Source organism: Heptranchias perlo, chromosome 9, assembly GCF_035084215.1.
Source record: "Heptranchias perlo isolate sHepPer1 chromosome 9, sHepPer1.hap1, whole genome shotgun sequence".
In the NCBI taxonomy this organism is placed as follows: domain Eukaryota; kingdom Metazoa; phylum Chordata; class Chondrichthyes; order Hexanchiformes; family Hexanchidae; genus Heptranchias; species Heptranchias perlo.
The window spans coordinates 5,686,798-5,707,817 of NC_090333.1; the positions used below are offsets into that span (position 1 = coordinate 5,686,798).

General features: G+C 45.7%; 1 protein-coding gene across 1 annotated transcript in view; it reads right to left on the bottom strand.

The window, feature by feature from the left end:
* The window catches only part of LOC137325598 (di-N-acetylchitobiase-like), a 33,687-nt gene that overhangs the window by 3,647 nt on the left and 9,020 nt on the right, over window positions 1-21,020 (bottom strand). The window contains exons 3-8 of the mRNA XM_067990864.1: window positions 13,925-14,073; window positions 10,214-10,361; window positions 5,604-5,742; window positions 2,395-2,516; window positions 688-859; window positions 502-599 (exon numbers count right to left, since the gene is read on the bottom strand). Coding sequence (XP_067846965.1) covers window positions 502-599; window positions 688-859; window positions 2,395-2,516; window positions 5,604-5,742; window positions 10,214-10,361; window positions 13,925-14,073 — 828 coding nt within the window. The remainder of the gene's footprint in view (window positions 1-501; window positions 600-687; window positions 860-2,394; window positions 2,517-5,603; window positions 5,743-10,213; window positions 10,362-13,924; window positions 14,074-21,020) is intronic.

Genomic DNA, 21,020 nt, shown 5'->3' on the forward strand with positions numbered 1-21,020 from the left:
TAAGATTTACAGCCGAGAAGAATGCAGTTAAGGGGAGGCCTCTGTGGAATAAAATGTTAAATAGCACAGATAAGGTAAGCCCAGAGAGCAAGCACTGCAAACAAATAATTTCTCCAGAACAGTGAATCAATGGGATATTTTGCACAGCAACAAGACAATCATAACATCATAGTATCATAGTAAGTACAGCAAGGGAGGAGGTCATTCGGCCCATCATGCCTGTGCTGGCTCGTCACAAGAACTATCCAATTAGTCCCATTCCTCTGCTCTTTCCCCATCGCCCTGTAAATTTTTCCCCTCAAGTATTTATCCAATTCCCTTTTGAAAGTGAATATTAAATCTGCTTCCACCACCCTTTCAGGCAGTGCATTCCAGATCATAACAACTCGCTGCGTAAAAAAAATGTTTCCCCAGATCACCTCTGGCTCTTTTGTAATGGTTTACAATAGTCTATTCTAAATAATTCGGATTACTGAAAGCCAGATAATGACAAAACCTTACCTCAAAAAACTGTGTGCAAGGATAGTCATAACCATACCATGGAACTCCCAACACGAGCTTTCTGGAATCAATTCCCAGATTGATATAAGCGGAGTAACCTAAATGGGGAAAATAATAATGAGGGTCTTAGATTCACATTGATATCGGGCAGGTAGACCCTGAACCAGATGGTCTTATTGTACATACCTGATAAAGTCTGGTAATAGGGAGCATTTGCCTTTGCAAAGCAATTGTCCCACATTTGACTCTGCATATCATAGGACATCACAAATAAAAAGTCACAGGAATTTGCAATTCTCAAAAAGTCATAGCATCGGCCATCAATGCAGTCTGGAGACCAAGGCACGTTAAATGTGACCTAAGGGCCAAAGAGTAACAAGAAGAAGTTAGTTTCATCTCATACCTTATGTTGGATATCACTAGTAGTTATATGGTATTTATATGCACTCGCACATGGTCCATGGGAACTGTAAATTTAACAGGTTAGGAGTTCGACAGTGTTCATGACTGTATAAAAAGGAACAGGATAAAGTTGGGGCAAATTGTGAGCTAGAATTAATAGGATCCTCGGTTATCAAATATTAATCAGGTTCAATTCCCCACTGCTCACTCACCTTCTTCCTCCAATTTTCCATCAATTTTCTCTCCTCCTCTCCAAAAGGCATTAAGTTGTGACCAAATTGTAGTCCCAAAAGGGCCAGCCACACTCCAATACCGAGTCAAAGTGGCCAAAGTTCTTTTATGTGAGGCCAGACATTGAGTGCTGGCAGGCTATTTTAACATGGGTGGGGGGACTAACCCAATTGGTGGCCATCTGCACGGTCACACTTCCAGTGGGAGGTTTCCAGATAATGATCAGATGGTTCATTTGACCTTCCCCGACCCAGTGGCACTAGGCGTAAATTGTGCCCTCCAACATCCCAGCTGAAATCAGATAACTCAGCACGAACCAGGATTTGCATGGCTCATGTAGTCACTGCCTGAACAAGAAGGCATTCGGGAGCCTCAGGTCAAGAATTATATCACTGTAATCTGAGTTATCAAAGTCCGTTATGTGCAATCTTCTCAGCAGTAAAAGTCTGCTTCAAACTTTACCCAATAAAAATGCAGCGAGTGATTTCTTTTTTTGCCTCCTTAATAGTCCCTTTATTTCAAAGTAACTCATTGGATATGAACTGTGGGACATTTCTGAAGGATGTCAAAGGGATCTCCATTAAGACAAGTTTTTCTTCCTTTGAAGAAGGGTTTTGATGGAGTAAATAAGGAGAAAATGCTCCCAGTGGCAGGAGGGTTGATAGCCAGAGGACACAGGTTTAAGGAGATTGGCAAAAGAATGAGAGGGGAGATGAGGAGAATTTTTTTTACACAGAGAGTTGTTATGATCTGGAATGCAAAACCAGAAAGGGTGGTGGAAGCAGATTCAACAGTAACTTTCAAAAGGGAATTGGATAAATAATTGAAGGGGAAAAAATTCCAGGGCCGTTGGGAAAGAACAGGGGAGTGGGATTAATTAGTTAGCTCTTTCAAAGAGCCAGAACAGGCACGCTGGGCCAAATGGCCTCCTACTGTGCTGTAACCTTCTGAGAACCTATGTGAAAATTACAGTTCGAACCATCCCATGCATGGAAGCTGGAACTCAAGTCACTTGTATCATTCTGGGCTACAAGTGATGCAGCATCAAGTTTGCTGCATATCCAGCTTAAACTGATTCAATCTCAAATTTCTAACCTCAGCAATTGTCAAAGCAGCTTTGTAACAAGATGATGCACTGATAAACAGCAGCGAAAAATCATGATTTCAATTCACTTATCCAGAAAAATATCAATCTTCCTTCATAATTAAGTAGAAAGTAAATTGCTTATCCCCATTCAATGAAAAAAATGGCTCCTTCACCTGAGACCCAGGTATTTCACAGTGGAACACACCCATGGTTTCAGAAACCAGTTGAGGCATGAAGAAATAGCCGACAGATGCATTTCCAGCAGCAATGTTCACACAGGTAGGTTTTGATGAGGCTTTCGAAGATAGGAAGAGAAATAGCAAGACAAAGAAGTTGAAGAAGAAGAATCTGGAGTTCAAGACAGTAACAGCTGAAGGTTCTGCCATTGATGGTGGAAGAGGAGAAATCTCATTAGCCCAGAGTCGGAAGAATGGAGCGTGTGTGCTGGGCTCTGGACACAATTGGGTCGGGCTTTCATTAAACTGCATTCTTCATTCTAAATCCTGGCATCAGTGGCAGACTGCTGCTGTGCCAGGGAATAAAAGTTCCACCTATCTATTTATAGGTTGTTAAAAACAGTATGTCCTGTCATCTTTCTATTCAAAAGTTCTGTGTCAACAGTGTCTTTTGTTTTTCTATTTTAATTGTGTTCCCATCCAGTGACGCCCGTCCTGTCTCCTTTATAATAGGATTTTGCCCAGAATGTGGCCTGTGGTTATGCAGTTCCACACTACGGCCACCAAGTGATGGTGTGGAACAGATTTCTCTGCCTGCAGCTGAAACTGTTTTTCATGGACCATGTTTTTCCTCAGTAACTGCAATATTTAATTTATAAAATAAGAGTTTCTAAAATAAAATACAAATTCAAAAAATGACATTTCACAATAACATGTTTAAATTTATCCAACTCATTTTCTTTTGTGTCTTTTCGTGTCTTTGCTTGAAGCAAAGACTTTAAAGACAAGTGAAGTTTTTATTTGAAGGCCTCAGCCTGTCTCCAAAGCCTGGACATATCCTTCTCCCTCATATACTTCTGCAGCTTCCCATTAAATGCATCTATGTCATTAGCATCAGCCACTCCATGTGGTAGCAAGTTCCACATTCTTTCCACTCACTGACGAAAGAAGTTTTTCCTGAATTCCCTTTTGGATTTATTTGTGACTATCTTATTGATTTGGATTACCTCTAGTTTTGGACTCGCCCACAAATGGAAAAATACGAACATATGAACATACGAGAGCTGGAGTAGGCCATTCAGCCCCTCGAGCCTGCTCTGCTATTTGGTAAGGTGATGATTGATCTGATTGTGACCTCAACCCTACTTACCTGTCTACCTACTACAACCTTTGACTCCCTTGTTAATCAGGAATCTATCGCACTCAGCCTTAGAAATATTCAATGACCCTGCCTCCACCGTTCTCTGGCAAGGGAGTTCCACAGACTCACGACCCTGTGAGAGAAAAAATTCCTCCTCATTTCCGTCTTAAATGGGAGACCCATAATTTATAAACTGGTGGCCACTAGTTCTAGTATCTCCCACAAAGGGAAACATCCTCTCATCATCTACCCCTTCTCGTCCCCTCAGGACCTTGTATGTTTCAATATGATAACCTCTCGTTCTTCTAAACTCCAGTGTATACAGGCCCAACTTGTTCAACCTTTTCTCTCAAGATACCCCCTCTTCTGAGGAATCAGTTGAGTGAACCTTCTCTGAACTACCTCCAAAGCAATTATGTCCTTTCTTAAATAAGAAGACCAAAACTGCACACAGTATTCCAGATGTGGTCTCACCAATGCCCTGCACAACTGGAGCAAAACATCTCTACTTTAAGATTCCATTCCCCTTGCAATAAATGACAATATTCCATTTGCCTTCCTAATCACTTGCTGTACCTGCATACTAACTTTTTGTGATTCATGTACTAGGACACTGATTCCTGTGGCACTCGTTACATCTTGCCAATTCTTCTCTCCATATGCCCGATCGAACCCATTCATAATTTTAAATACCTCTATCAGATCACGTCCCAGCCTTCTCTTTTCCAGAGAAAAGAGCCCCAGCCTGTTCAGTCTTTCCTGATAGTTATACTCTCTCAGTTCTGATATCATCCTTGTAAATCCTTTTTGCACTTTCTCCAGTACTTCTGTATCTTTTTGTAGTATGGAGTCCAGAACTGTGCACAGTCCTCTCAGTGTTTTCTAACCAAGGACCTATACAAGATTAACATAACTTCTCTGCTGTGAATTATTTTCCTCTAGAAATGAACCCCAGTGATTTGTTTGCGCTTTTTAAGGCTTTCTTAACCAAGCATTTCTGCTTAAATGCTCAAGGCAAGTACAGAAGATCGGAATAGGGCGACAATGAGGGAAGCGGTGGTTCGGGCACCTAACTTGCAGGAACATGTGAGGGGTGAGGGACTGATGCTTCCAAAGATGTCAATAGCAGTTTGGGTCCCATTCCATTAGAACCCACTCCTCCCCAACAAGACATGTTAGACCCTCCATTCCCTCATCTCCCCAATACTGCCAGATCCCAGCAATCCCTGACCATCTCCTGAGTGCTTACTGGATCCCACAATCTCCCTCCTCAGAATTCTTCCCCTCCCCTACTCCTAGATCAGAAGACTCCCGCTCAGTGCTCACGAATCCAGCAAGTTTGGGAGGTGAAAAGTAGAATAAAAATACATCACCAGTCAATCTCCCATGGCAATGGACAAAGAGAGTCCAGACTTGTGTCGTATTCAGACGAAGCAGGATTGGAGTGTGGGGGATAATTCAACCAGGGTGTTCAGATGTAACTCAGTCCCCATTGTGAAATCATGAATTTTGTCCTAATTTTTAATATAATACTTTGATCAATTATAATTTTTATTTAAATAGCATTTTGAGCTGAAAGATGCAAAACAGAGGTGCGACAGTGCCACCACTGGTGGGGAGGGTGTAATTACAGCGCATCAAGTTTACGGAGACAGTTCCCATTATAAATGTGTAATTTCAAATAAAATTGCTGGACTATAACTTGGTGTTGTAAAATTGTTTACAATTGTCAACCCCAGTCCATCACCGGCATCTCCACATCATTATAAATGTGGACAGAGGAATTTATAAATGGAAAAAGTTGCCACAAAAGTGTGAAAAACTTGACAATAGAAAGTAAGGTTTTGTAGACAGGAGGTGTGTGTGTGGATGTAAGATTTTAATATATTATAGATGGAATGTGGAATTATTAGCTCGAGTTGTGCAGGAGCTGTAGAGGAATTTCAGCACTGTAAGGTCGCAATTCAAGGCTGTGCACTGAATGTCCTTTTATGTGGTTTTCAATAATACAGCTTGCATTGGAAGACAGAAGGACATTTGTTTTTTCTGTGATAAAATTATTTACCTCTCAGGACAACTCGAACTTGATTCGCATGAGCATAACACAAAAGGTCAGGATCGTATGGTCCAAAGGCTGCAATAGTCGTGACCTTAGACCAGTCATAATACTTCCAATCCTTTCCTCCAACATCAAAGACAAAGACCTAGTACAAAATAAAGCAGTCAATTGCAGTAATGAAGGGCAGAAAACTGCCATTTAAAAATATATATTTTCACAATCAATGGCCCAGATTTTGTTGACAAAATAACGGTGAGGCTAATGGCGCTCGTTTTATTTATGTGTAAATGGTACAGCAACTTCAGGCGAGGGGCAGATACGCAGTTAAACTCAAACATCCACAAGTTGCTGACCGAGTTGGGCTGCTCCGCTGTTAGCTTCATGAAAACAGCATCTCGCTATCTTGCTCACCGTTAAAATTCATTGAACGACGTAAAGTTCATGTATTTGCGCAGGAGATTCAAACTGAACTCGCCATGGAAAGTTACGTCTTTTCCATTCCAGTCTAAGTACCTTTTTAACGACGGTGAATGTGTTCATTATCGGCAATCAAGATCTCTGGCACTGAAAATTAACTATTACAAGAGTGGAGTCTCATTCCTTCAGGATTTAATTGCTGTTGGAGATTTAAAAATGGAAATTTAAAATTCAAACTTTTTTTTACTTCCCCTTTCACTCACTTTTTTCTCTCTCTTTTAATCCAATCTTTCTTTTCCTCTCTTTATTTCTCTTTCTGTACCTGATTTGACATTGAATTCGCCCACTCTAATTTACACTTCCTTCTCAATCCTTGCGCTGTTAATTTCACAATCCTTCAATCTCATTGGTTAAGGAGATACCCTGTTTCTTGTCCTGTTCACTCAGCTTCCAAATGCCCTGTTTCACTCACTGCCCCGTTATCAGTTCGCACTTTCAGCAACTTGCCACTCAAAAACGTGCAAGGGCAGGTCCAAGTAACGGCAAGCACCGTGAGATGCCCTGTTAGAGTAAAATTTGGCCCATTATCATTTCCCCAGGTTACGGGGTAAGGAACGGCTGGTGAACTGATTCTCAGGTTACCACCATTGTCGATCTAAATGCAGCCACCAGAGAAAAGAATATGCTAAAGAGAAACAACCTCTCAGAACTTCCATCTCCACAATAGTGCAGGTGAGAGGAACTGAACAACATGAGGAAACGGAGCTCACATCCCAATACTCCATTCCAAGTGTTGGTGCTCAATACACTTCAAAAGGACAACTTAAACTAAATAAACTCATATTACAAGCAACTTTAGAGTTACAGTTTTAAAACTTTTCCATTTAAGGTACCTGGTGTCAAATCAAGCATTTCTACCATGAGACCAGCAAGACTAGATCAGAATATAGTTCCCTCGAAAGAGAAACAGCCCATACTGCACCAGTGTGACATTTTTCCGTTTCTCACACCAACCATCCTGTGTTCTCAAATGAGACTGCCTGTTTAGTGCTGCAGTTTCGTTCATCACAGTTTTGTGATTTGGGCCCTTTGATTTGGACTGAGACTATCAAACATGCATCATCCAAGCTGGCACTTTTGTGCAGTAATGAGAGAGTGCTGCATTGTTGGAGGGGTTGTCTTTTGGATGAGATGTTAAAGGGGATCTAATAGACCGCTGGCAATATTGAAGAGCAGGGAGTTCTCTTGGTGTCCTGGCCAACACTTTTCTCTCAACCAACATCAGCAGAAACACATTAACTGTTCATTCATGCAACTTGCTGTTTGTGGGACCTTGCTCTGCACATATCAGCAGAATTGTTTTCCAGCACAATCTGTAACCTCATAGCCCGGCATATTCCTCTCTCTACCATTACCAACATGCCAGGGGATCAACCCTGGTTGATTGAGGAGTGCAGAAGAGCATGCCAGGAGCAGCACCAGGCGTACCAAAAAATGAGGTGCCAACCAGGTGAAGCTACAACACAGGACGACATGCATGCTAAACAGCGGAAGCAACATGCTATACACAGAGCAAAATGATTCCACAACCAACGGATCAGATCAAAGCTCTGCAGTCTTGCCACACCCAGTCGTGAATGGTGGTGGACAATTAAACAACTAACGGTGTGGAGGAGGCTCTGTATAGATGCTCATCCTCAATGATGGCAGAGTCCAGCATGTAAGTGCTAAACAAGGCTGATGTGTTTGCAACCATCTTCAGCAAGAAGTGCCAAGTTATGGGCCCCGACAACATCCCGACTGTAGTGCTGATTCGTGCTCCAGGACTAGCAATGCCTCCAGCCAAACTGTTCCAGTGCAGCAACAACACTGGCATCTATCCAACAATGTGGAAAATTGCTCAGGTATGTCCTGTCTACAAAAAGCAGGACAAATCCAATCCGGCCAATTACTGCCCCAGCAGTCTACTCTCAATCATTAGCAAAGTGATGGAAGGTGACATCGACAAAGCTATCAAACGACACTTACTCACCAATAACCTGCTCACCGATGCTCAGTTTGGTTCCCGCCTCCAGACCTCATTACAGCCTTGGTCCAAACATGGCCAAAAGAGCTGAATTCCAGAGGTGAGGTGAGAGTGACAGCCCTTGAAATCAAGGCAGTATTTGACCGAGTGTTGCACCAAGGAGCCCGAGTAAAATTGAAGTCAATGGGAATCAGGGGAAAAACTCTCCAGTGGCTGGAGTCATACCTAGCACAAAGGAAGATGGTAGTGCTTGTTGGAGGCCAATCATCTCAGCCCCAAGACATTGCTGCAGGAGTTCCTCAGGGCAGTGTCCAAGGCCCAACCATCTTCAGCTGCTTCATCAATGACCTTCCCTCCATCATAAGGTCAGAAATGGGGATTTTCACTGAATATTGCACAGTATTCAGTTCCATTCGCAACCCCTCAAATAATGAAGCAGTCCGTGCCCGTATGTGACATGACCTGGACAACATCCAGGTTTGGGCTGATAAGTGGCAAGTAACATTCACGCCAAGTGCCAGGCAATGTCCATTTCCAATGTGAGAGAGTCTAACCACCTCCCCTTGATATTCAACGACATTATCATCAACATCCTGGAGGTCACCATTGACCAGAAACTTGACTGGACCAGCCATATAAATTCTGTGGCTACAAGAGCAAGTCAGAGGCTGGGTATTCTGTGGCGACTGACTCACCTCCTGACTCCCCAAAGCCTTTCCACCATCTACAAGGCACGAGTCAGGAGAGTGTGATGGAATACTCTCCACTTGCCTGGATGAGTGCAGCTCCAACAAGACTCAAGAAATCCACACCATCCAGGACAAAGCAGCCCGCTTGATTGCTACCCCATCCACCACCCGAAACATTCAATCCCTTCACCACCGGAGCACAGTGGCTGCAGTGTGTCCCATCCATGGGATGCATTGTCGCAACTCACCAAGGCTTCTTCGACAGCGCCACACAAACCCGCAAACTCTACCAACTCGAAGGACAAGGGCAGCAGGCACATCGGAACAACACCATATGCACGTTCCCCTCCAAGTCACACACCATCTCAACTTGGAAATATATCAACGTTCCTTCATCGTCGCTTGTCAAAATCATGGAACTCCTTACCTAACAGCACTGTGGGAGAACCTTCACCACACGGACTGCAGCGGTTCAAAAAGGCGGCTCACCACCACCTTCTCAAGGGCAATTAGGGATGGGCAATAAATGCTGGCCTTGCCAGCGACGCCCACATCCCATGAACGAATTTTTAAAAATTGCTGTTGAGTTTGCCGACAACACTTCAAAAAGTAATTCATTTCATGTGAAGTTCTTTGGGACATCCTGAGGACATGAGGTGCTCCATAAATTCAAGTTTATTCATTCTTGGAACCAACAGGCAGAGGAAACTTTTATCCCACCCATCTGTCAGAAGAATGTTTTGTTTGTGGGAAGGTGGGGGAAGTGGGATAAAAGCAGAATGAACACATCGAGCCTGCAGGTTATATTGGTGGTGCTCTTGTTGCTGCCACACTGCCCACTTAGTCACATTGCTCTGAAGTAAATACTGACCTCATCAATACAGTCAGCAGTTACAGAGTCATTTTGCAACCAATTTATTTTTTAAAGATCTGTTACGTTGTATTCAATTTAATCGTGGCCAAGGTCCCAGTTTTACAATGAGTGAAAAATGTCATTTTTATTGCATGAGATTCCAGGATTTTCAATATTCTGTGAAAACCACAAACCGGTGACCTTAACCATGGTATTAGACAGACACACTGCAGGAGTTAGATCACACATCATTTAAGACTCTGCACATTGGAGAAATATATTTAAAAACACATTTTATGGAAGCTGCACTTGTTAAAATATCTTTGCACTGCTCAATACTACTGTTTGTCCTATTTTATACAAACTGTAACTATACCAATATTAACACTTTAACATACGGATTATAATATGATACACTTTGCATTTCAACAATAATCGGACATTCCCCCCCCCACGACCCCCATCCCAATAGCTCCACCTGTCCCTCACCCCGACCCACACCCCTCAGACTGTTCAGAACACCCACCCACGACCCACGAACACCCACCCTCGGCCCCCAAACACCATCCCCCAGCCCCCGAACACCCACCCCCGGCCCCCGAACACCCACCCCCAGCCCCCGAACACCCACCTCGAACTCATGCTCCACGGTCACGGGTTCGCACAGAGCCCGATCCGAACACGGGCAGCCAGTCCCGGAGCCGCAGCAGACCCACAGCACGAGCACGACCAGGGCCTGCGCCAATTCCAAACTCCAGCGCATCCTCTCCGCCTGAGCTCTGCCCGATATGAAGATCCACCAGATGCAGCAAGATCATTTATTTACATCCACCCGGATGTGACTGATGATGACACCTCCTGAGTCTCTCTCTCTCTCTCTCTCTCTCTGTGTTGGTGGATGTGGCAATAGTGAAATGTTGAAACAATCTTCATACTCTGAAATGCAACATTTAAAGGGACGTTCTCTTCTCCCCCTTCCTCCAAATCTTGGCCAACAGCAAACAGAGAAACTAATAAAGGAAAAAGAAAGAACTTGCTTTTGTATAGCGCCTTTCATGACCTCAGAATGTCTCAAAGTGCTTCATCCCTCTCCATGACCACTGTTTGAGGATGAACCAGACCGTTTGCAAACTTGGAGTCCTATTTGACCCTGATATGAGCTTCTGACCACAAATCCTCTCCATCACCAAGACTGCCTACATCCACCTCCATAACGTTGCCTTCTCTGACCCTGCCTCAGCTCATCTGCTGCTGAAATCCTCATCCATGCCTTTGATACCTCAAGACTTGACTATTCCAATGCTGCCCCACCGGCCTCTCATCTTCCACCCTCCAAAACCTTGAGCTCATCCAGAACTCTGCTGCCCGTATCCTAACTCACACCAAGTCCCATTCACCAATCACACCTGTGCTCGTTGACCTACATTGGCTCCCAGTCCACCAACACCTCGAATTTAAAATATATCCCTGAACCAACAACTAAATGTAAATCAGATTATCTGGTCATTTATTTTATTGCTGGTTGCGGGAGCTTTCTGAGCGCAAATTGGCTGCCGTGTTTCCTACCTTTACAATCATCCTTGTTTCAAATCCCTCCATGGCCTCGCCCCTCCCTATCTCTGTAACTTCCTCCAGCTGTACAACCCTCCGACAACTCTGAGTTCCTCCAATACTGGACTCTTGCGCATCCCCGGTTTTAATCGCTCCACCACTGGAGGCCGTGCCTTCAGCTGCCTCGGCCTTAAGCTCTGGAATTCCCTCCCTCAGCCTTTTTGCCTCTTTCCCTCTCTCTCCTCCATTAAGACACTCCGGCGAGTGACTCACCTCCTGATTCCCCAAAGCCTTTCCACCATCTACAAGGCAAGAATCAGGAGTGTGATGGAATACTCTCCACTTGCCTGGATGAGTGCAGCTCCAATAACACTCAAGAAACTCGACACCATCCAGGACAAATCAGCCCGTTTGATTGGCACCCCATCCACCACCCTAAACATTCATTCCCTTCATCACCGGTGCACCTTGGCTGCAGTGTGTACCATCTACAGGATGCACTGCAGCAACTCGCCAAGGCTTCTTCGACAGCAGCTCCTGAACCCGCGACCTCTACCACCTAGAAGGACAAGGACTGCAGTCAGATGGGAACAACACCACCTGCACGTTCCCCTCCAAGTCACGCACCATCTCGACTTGGAAATATATCACCGTGCCTTCATCGTCGCTTGGTCAAAATCCTGGAACTCCCCACCTAACAACACTGTCGGAGAATCTTCACCTCACGGACTGCAGCGGTTCAAGAAGGCGGCTCACCATCATCTTCTCAAGGGCAATTAGGGATGGGCAATAAATGCTGACCTTGCAAGTGACACCTGAAAGAGGAGATGGTGTTTGTCAGCTTCACCTCTGACTTCTGAGCGGTTCGAATCGCTCCCACTCCCTGGGTTCGAGACCTTGGACTTAGTTGGGGGTTGTGACAAAGTGCAGCAGACAACTGGTTTTGGTGCAAGAAACTTTGACCTTTATTCAAGAGAGAAAATACAACACAACAATCTTAACACTCTAATAAAATGGGGAACACTTCGGTACACACGAGGGAAATTACAGTAGAAAGATACCTCACCCCTCCCAATCCCACTTTACTAGCTAAGTTGGACTTCTAAAGGACCAGAGATAATGCTCACCAAATGAATCCTTGGCAGTAATTCACCCAGATGTAAGTCAGGAATAGATCGTAGAGTGGAAACTTTGCGGATCTTCGATTATCTCCCGAGTTGGTTTTCTTTGGTCGCGGTGGCTCAATATTACCCGGTTGATTGGTGGCAATATTCGGTTGGTTGTTTCGTAAGGCCCTTGTTGCCGCGAGGTGTCTGATGGTCACTGGGGCTGTTACTCTGGTTTCTTCTTGTGTATCGGCCTGCTTCTAGAGCTGCTGACCTTCTCTCTGTTGCCCCTCGCCCAGTTGAACTGTCGCCTCCCGAGCTGTCGAACTCCTGGCTGAACTGAACTGAACAATCCTTTGCACTGGAAGGTCTGGCTGAGCGTTTCTCTCACGTAGGGTTCGTTGGTTTCACTGGAAGCTGCTCTCCTTCCAGAGACAGGCAGAACAAGAGAAGCAGAACACAAGAGCCAGCAAGAGCCAGAGAGAGCGAGAGAGGTTTCGAGTTTCCACTTCTATATCCCTCTCTTACAATGGTCCTCGTCACTTAAAAAGAAAGCACTTCATGTCTGTTTAAACAGTTCTTACAAATTCCTTAACAACCTTTGATGACTTTTGATGGTCCATCATCATGTTGCAATTGCTTCTCCCGATGGGTCATTGTTTTAATTCCGATTTTCTGATCACCTGGTATACAGGCTTCAATTAGTATCCAACGTCCTAGGTGTTGATCGGTTTTGCTTCAAAACAAAGACATGGCCCCATCATGTCTGGAGCAGTTGCCTCTTTCAATGGCCTACTGCCTTTCGAATTAGTGCTGAGTGTTGACCACCTGCTGTAGGTTTTGCATTAAAACAGAGACATGTCTGAAGTAGTAATTCTCCCACATTCCACAGTATGTGTTGTTGATTCCTCTGGTGACGTCTCACCTATCCTTCCATCTTAGGATTTTAGTCAATGGCCAAAGTTTTCCATACTCAGGGAAAAGGTGAATTCCCAGAAATCTTACAGTCGCCCCTACGAGGAAGCGAGTCCCTTAAAGGACGTGGATTCCTCAAAAAGTACTTTTCCCTGTTGATGCTTCCTGGTGTGGCGCGTGTGTGAGTTGTCCCAATATTTCATCACCCTGAAATGGTTAGAAAAGAGTCCAAAGTCCTTTTCTTTAGGGTTTCTTTTTTCCTCCGAGTTTTTGGGGGATCTGTGAATTTTGAGAATCTTACACTCCCCACTGTGATACTTTACTTGCTAGAGAATCATACTGGGTGAGCAAAATTCTCGATCCTCGAGAGTCAACCTTCCCCTGTAGTTTACCTATCTAAGACCTGAAACATTCATTCCCCTTTAGGTGCAGTGTTCAGATGCAGGCACAGGTAAGAATTAACATTCACCACCAAGCACGGAGGGGGTCCAACACCCCTGCACCACTTGGAAAATATGGTACACACATAGAAAAATAATACACGGTCACAAAACTTTATCGACCTCGACTCAATACAAACACTCTTCAACAATAATACTGAAACTACCAACCACCTTGTTTAAAATGTAACTAAAACACCCAAACTTAACAATCTGAAAATTAAATAACAGAAGCTATGTGCATCCGCCTCCCGTCCCCGGGGGGCCAGGCTAATCCCTGTTCGGGCTACAGCACACTACTCCCTTCGGTCTGGCCGCCCTGTCCTTTACCTTTGGATCCTCGCAGCCTGCGGCTGCTGGCTGGGGACCTCTGTCCTCAGATCGATCCCTGACTTGAGGGGCTGCCCTGATAAACTGGGGAGACGGTGACCACGGTTTCTTTGGCCGTGGCGTTCGTGGGGACCTTTTAGGGACTCTGGCTGGTGGGGGTTTTCTGGCTGGTGGGTCTTCAACCCGAGCCACTGTCCCCTCTTGTGCTGTCTGTGGAATCTCCACTGCTGCTGGCTGGGGATTTCTATCCTCAGGCTGTACCTCTTCTAAACCTGTGTCAGAGGCAGGTAACTCTCTGCCCTCAAGTCCCACCTCGTCTGAGTCCCAGATGAGCGGGGGAGTGTCCCAAACGGTGGGTGGGATGGCCCTTCCCTTAAAACAAGCCACTGCACCTGCTTGTGCAGTCTGTGAGTTTGCTCCTGCTGCAGTCTGAGGATTTTTAATCTCAGACCTTCCCCCAACTGTCTGTTCCCTTCTCTCGGATTTAAACAACTTACATTGTCCCATCTTACATTGGTCAGAGAGGGACTGGAAGAGCTTACTCTCCAGGGAGAATAGCAGCATTTTGGCCTGTTCAGCATCATTACACTCGTTGATGCTTGCTGCTTGTTCCACTTCCCTGAAGTGGACCGAGGGGGTCCCCATTTCCGCAAGTTTAGTTAAATGGCTTACCATGGCCCTAAACTGTTGGGTGCCGTGGGGAACTAAGAACTGGTTTTGGAGGGCTCCCTCATCCCCGTTATCAGCGGGCAGGCCGAACCTTTGCTGCCGGGCCGCGCACATCGGCCCCGGTCCCAGCCTCTCTTGCTGGGGGTTTTCCTCCTCAGCTTCTGCCCCTAATTCCACCCCCCACTCCTGCCAGATTTCGCTAAAGCTTGGCGCTACGGGTGGTGGTCGTGGGCCTTCCTGCTCCTCAACCGGGTCGTCCCTTTGGCACTACCTGTGGTGTCTGAACCGTTCTCCCCAGGTTCCCTGTGAAGTTGACCTGGGCTGCCTTCGGGCTTATGAGGCACACCATGCCTTTTCCCGTCCTTCGAGCAAGGTTCAGACTCTCTATCTGCTTCTGGCAGGGGCCATGGTCTGCATCCTCAAACCCCTGTGCGCTCACTATCTTATAGGCTGCCTGTAAGCCTTTTACTTTCTCCTCCTGCTCTCTTACTTGTCTTGCTAGGCGGGCATTCTTTTCCCGCAACCTCAGCTCATTGTTCTTGGCCTCGGTGACCTGACACTGTAAATATTCCTGCCGGGTCTTATGCTCCCCCACTAACTGCACCCTTTCCTGGTTCAGAGCCTGCAATGCTAACAGTAACTTCTCCCCTACTAGGGCCTTTGTTTGGACTTCCAGGGCTGACTCCTGAATCTCAGCTGCCTGTGCTTCAACGAGCCTGTCCAAAAGCTGGATCTGTTTCTTGAAGCACATCAGCCAGACTGCCTTTTCTATGGATTTTTTATGATCCTTCCCTTCTGTCCATTTCTCTGCAGCATCTACCGGGCGCCCAGCCTTTAACAGATCAGTGACCCATTTTTTTTCCATATTCACCTTACTGAACACATCATCTGAAATCCTCTCTTCCATTACAGTGTGTCAGCTTCACCTCTGACTTCTGAGCGGTCCGAATCGCTCCCACTCCCTGGGTTCGAGACCTTGGACTTATTTGGTGGTTGCAACAAAGTGCAGCAGACAACTGGTTTTGGTGCACGAAAAACTGGGTTTATTGAAGTCACAAACTTGTAACATTCGGTTTACACTGAGATTATACAGAACTACAAAAGTACACTTAGTTAAGAATGGGGAACACACGGCATAATGAGGGAAAATCACGCTACTAATCCCCTTACCCTTGTCCCACCCCCAAAACCTAACTAAATTGAACTAGGAGAGGTCAGGGATCATGCTCACCAACCAGGGTTCCTTGACAGTTCGAAATCCAGCCAGGTAAGCCGGTTGCAGTTTTGGGATACGCTCTTTGTGTCCTTTGGGGCCTGCCGTCCCCACGTGGTCCTGGTCTGTGGAATCTGCGAAGGTTCTTCTGTTGGGTGGAGTTCGCTGATGCGGTAAGGCGCGGTTGTGGGTGGTCGATCTTCGTGGAGGGCTGCGGTTGCGGCCTTGTTGTCTTCGGTTGAGCCTGCCACACCGTGCCCCTCGCCGTGATGTTGCCTGCGGGCCTGCGAACCTCTGGATCTCCTTCCTCCGCTCAGCTCAGCTATCTCTCCCTGCTTAAACTCTGCTTAAAACTGCTTAAAACCTGCTTAAAACCTGCCCCCTTCGTAACTGGTGGCCCATTTATTCTGTTTTTTAAAAATTTCTTATCTGAGCGCCAAATCAAGGTTCGTTCTTTGTCTGATTTAGGTGGGCTTCTTGAGGTGATTATATTTTTTCACCTTAACTGATTTTGGGGCAGTTGTCTCGTTGTTTTTAATGGGCTCTCATAATGTTTATCGTTGCCTTCCTGCCCCCGGAACTAGTCTTGAACTGAAAGCCATTGTATATGTGAAGTCTTGATGGGCTTGCATAATTGCTCCATTGTTGCCTTCCTGCCTTAGTGATTATTTATGCAAGGTTTTGATGGGCTTTAGTTTCGTGTAAGATGAAGTCTTTCTCTGGGTTGATTGTTTTAAAGGGACGAATGCATATTCTGTCTCCTCTCGTTGTCTGGTTTCAGGCAACAATCCACACTGCACCCAACAAGCCCGGGCATGTCAAGTCCCAGGCCCTCATGGGCCTAACCTCCTGTCTGCAGGGTTCCACATTTAACCCAGCAGTTGGGTCCTCTGCCATTAAAGTCCAAAAGTCATATCCTTGTTGATGATATGAAAAATGTGGGAATTTTGAGAACCCTTCAACCACCAAAAGAAACTGGCCCAGAAATTGCAATGAGTGGAGAGTGAACCTCGCCCACTGCTCGTTAGTTATAAATTCGCCCACTTGCTTTAACGGTGAGCTGCAAAAAGTGCAGTGGGCTTTCCCGGGCTTCTTTGAGGTGTGAGAGTGGGGAAAGGATCTATTTTTCCCCCAACCTATCAGTTTGAAGCGTCCTTGACAAGCTGCGCAGTCAGAACCAGAGAGTGAAAGCTCCAACAGTGAATTAATTTTAAAATCAGTTAGAGAGAGCGAGATAAAGAGAGGGTAAGAAATATCGAATTAAAAGCCAGAGATAAAAGAGACAGATAGAAAAAGTTTCAAACATTATAAATGTCCAACAACAATTAAAATCGGAAGTAATGAAACTCCTCATTTTTAAACATTAATTTTCAGTGCCAGCGAGATTTGTTGGCAGACATTAAGACTTCCCACACTGCTAAAAGTTAGTTTAGGCCTAAAAAACACAGCGTACCTTTTTTATGGAGAGATTAGTTTGTTTCCAGTTGGGCAGTGCAGCAAGTTCACGCTGGTCCATTTATTCAGCCGACGAGCTGTCTCTCCCGCGCAGCTTTCAAGCGAACAGGGCAAACGGGAGAGCAATTTCCAGATTTCCGCGGTTAACTGCGCATGTACGCTCGCCGGAACTTGCTCTTCTACTTGGCCTGAAATTACGGTGAGACCTGTTACCCTCGCCATTATTTCATGTGCAATTTCCAGGGCCATTCGCTGATAATTTATCTCACTGCAGTTTGTAGGACTTTGCTGTGACGACATTGGCTGCTGTATTTGTCTCCATAACATTAGTGAGTGCATTTCAAGAGTAATTCTCTGGCTGTGAAGTGCTCTGGGAAGTCCTGAGGATGTCAAAGGCACGATGTTAATGTTCATTTGTTCTTTCTTTCTTACGGGATGGAGCTCAAAAGAGGAAATACATGGATAGATTGGATTGAACAATTCCACACATAGAGTGATAAATGTTTGGAATGGACTGCCCAAGACTGGTAACATGATCAATTTTAAGAGGAGGTTGGAGAGGCAGATGGTGAGAAATCCAATTGAGGGATCTGCGTATTCTACTTTTTAAACTCTAGAAATGGCCAGAAGGATCAACATGGGCTTTTTCTCTCCTGTACATTCCTGTGTTTCTACGAGTAGAGTCCCACAAAGGTTGTATCCCTGTGTCCTGTCTCTGTACCATAATTGGTAAGTTTCTTCCAGTCTGTTGTGTCAGTGTGAGTAGAGCACTGTTCTTTATTGGTTTGATGGTTGATGAGGTCACTAATTCGAGCTCTTATCTGCTGCCGTCATTGGAGTTTTTCACAAACGTTTCATTCATTGTGCTAGATACAAAATATACCCGTAAACTATGGATTCAATATCTGATGCCATTTTGTAACAAAGTGAACCACTTTCGGGTGAATATCAACAAGGTATTACATAGAATTACATTCATAGAATGTACAGCACAGAAACAGGTCATTCGGCCCATCGAGTCTGTGCCGGTGTTTCTGCTCCACACGAACCTCCTCTCACCCCTCTTCATCCAATCCAATCAGCATTTCCTTCTATTCCTTTCTCCCTCATGTGTTTATCCATCTTCCCCTTAAATGCTTCAATGATATTCACCTCAACGACTCCATGTGATCGCGAGTTCCACAGTAGCAGCCGCATAACTCAGATGCCAGGCCAGCAATCTGACTCCCAACGGTACTAAAATCAAGTAAAATGAGACCTCCCTCCCTTCCCCTCTCCCTCAGTCCAGGAGTCTGTCCCGAACCTTTTTGAGTTCGTATCGGTAAAGTGAGACCCCCTCCATTCCCCTCTCCCTCAGTCCAGGAGTCTGTCCCTAACATAGGAACATAGGAACAGGAGTAGGCCATTCAGCCCCTCATGCCTGCTCCGCCATTTGATAAGATCATGGCTGATCTGTGATCTAGCTCCATAAACCTGCCTTTGGCCCATATCCCTTAATACCTTTGATTGCCAAAAAGCTATCTATCTCAGATTTAAATTTAGCAATTGAGCTAGTATCAATTGCTGTTTGCGGAAGAGAGTTCCAAACTTCTACCATCCTTTGTATGCAGAAATGTTTTCTAATCTCACTCCTGAAAGGTCTGGCTCTAAATTTTTGACTGTGCCCCCTGCTCCTAGAATCCCCAACCAGCGGAAATAGTTTCTCTCTATCAACCCTATCTGTTCTCCTTAATATCATATAAACTTCGATCAGATCACCCCTTAACCTTCGAAACTCCAGAGAATACAACCCCAATTTGTGGAATCTCTCCTCGTAACTTCACCCTTGAAGTCCAGGTATCATTCTAGTAAACCTACGCTGCACTCCCTCCAAGGCCAATATGTCCTTCCCAAGGTGCAGAGCCCAGAACTGCTCACAGTACTCCAGGTGCGGTCTAACCAGGGTTTTGTGTAGCTGCAGCATAACTTCTGCCCCCTTTACTCCAGTCCTCCAGATATAAAGGCCAGCATTCCATTTGCCTCATTGATTATTTTCTGCACCTGTTCATGACACTTCAATGATCTATGTACCTGAACCCCTAAGTCCCTTTGGACATCCACTGTTTTTAACTTTTTACCATTAAGAAAGTACCCTGTTCGATCCTTTTTTGATCCAAAGTGGATGACCTCACATTTGTGTACATTGAATTCCATTTGCGACAGTTTTGCCCATTCACCGAATCTATCAAGATCACTTTGTAATTTTATGTTTTCATCTACACTGCTTACAATGCCACCAATCTTTGATGTGGACAACAACCCGGACGTCCTATCGTATCAGGCAATGGAACCCTGTGTGAGAACCTCTCTGGATGCATCGAGGGCATCCTGAAACCCATCGTGCAGGGAACCCCCAGCTTCTGTCGCGACACTACAGACTTTCTACAAAAACTCAGTACCCACGGACCTGTTGAACCATGAACACTTCTCACCACGATGGACGTCTCGGCACTCTACACCAGTATCCCCCACGATGACGGCATCGCTGCAACAGCATCAATACTCAACACCAACAACAGCCAATCTCCAGTCGCCATCCTACAACTCATCCGCTTCTTCCTGGATCACAATGTCTTCACCTTCAAAAACCAGTTCTTTACCCAAACACACGGAACAGCCATGGGGACCAAATTCGCACCCCAATACGCCAACATTTTCATGCACAAGTTCGAGCAGGACTTCTTCACTGCACAGGACCTCCAACCAACGCTATACACCAGATACATCGACGACATTTTCTTTCTATGGGCCCACGGTGAGGAATCACTAAAGAGACTACACGATAACATCAACAAATTCGATCCCACCATCAAGCTCACCATGGACTACTCCTCAGAATCAGTTTCTTTCTTGGACACACGAATCTCCATCAAAGACGGGCACCTCAGCACCTCACTCTACCGCAAGCCCACGGACAACCTCACGATGCTCCACTTTTCCAGCTTCCACCCTAACCACGTCAAAGAGGCCATCCCCTATGGACAGGCCCTGCGAATACACAGGGTCTGCTCAGACGAGGAGGAACGCGATGGACACCTACAGACGCTGAAAGACGCCCTAGTAAGAACGGGATATGATGCTCGACTCATCGATCGACAGTTCCGACGGGCCACAGCGAAAAATCGCGTAGACCTCCTCAGAAGACTAACACGGGACGCAACCAACAGAGAACCCGTCGTCATCCAGTACTTCCCCGGAGCGGAGAAACTACGCCATGTTCTCCGCAGCCTTCAACATGTCATCAATGATGACGAACACCTCGCTATGGCCATCCCCACACCTCCACTACTCGCCTTTAAACAGCCACCCAACCTCAAACAAACCATCGTTCGCAGCAAATTACCCAGCCTTCAGGAGAACAGCGTCCACGACACCACACAACCCTGCCACGGTAACCTCTGCAAGACATGCCAGATCATCGACACAGATACCACCATCACACGAGAGGACACCACCCACCAGGTGCATGGTTCATACTCCTGTGACTCGGCCAACGTTGTCTACCTCATACGTTGCAGGAAAGGATGCCCCAGAGCATGGTACATTGGCGAGACCATGCAGACGCTGCGACAACGGATGAACGGACACCGCGCAACAATCGCCAAACAGGAGGGTTCTCTCCCTGTCGGGGAACACTTCAGCAGTCAGGGACATTCAGCCACCGACCTTCGGGTAAGCGTTCTCCAAGGCGGCCTTCGAGACACAAGATAACGCAAAATC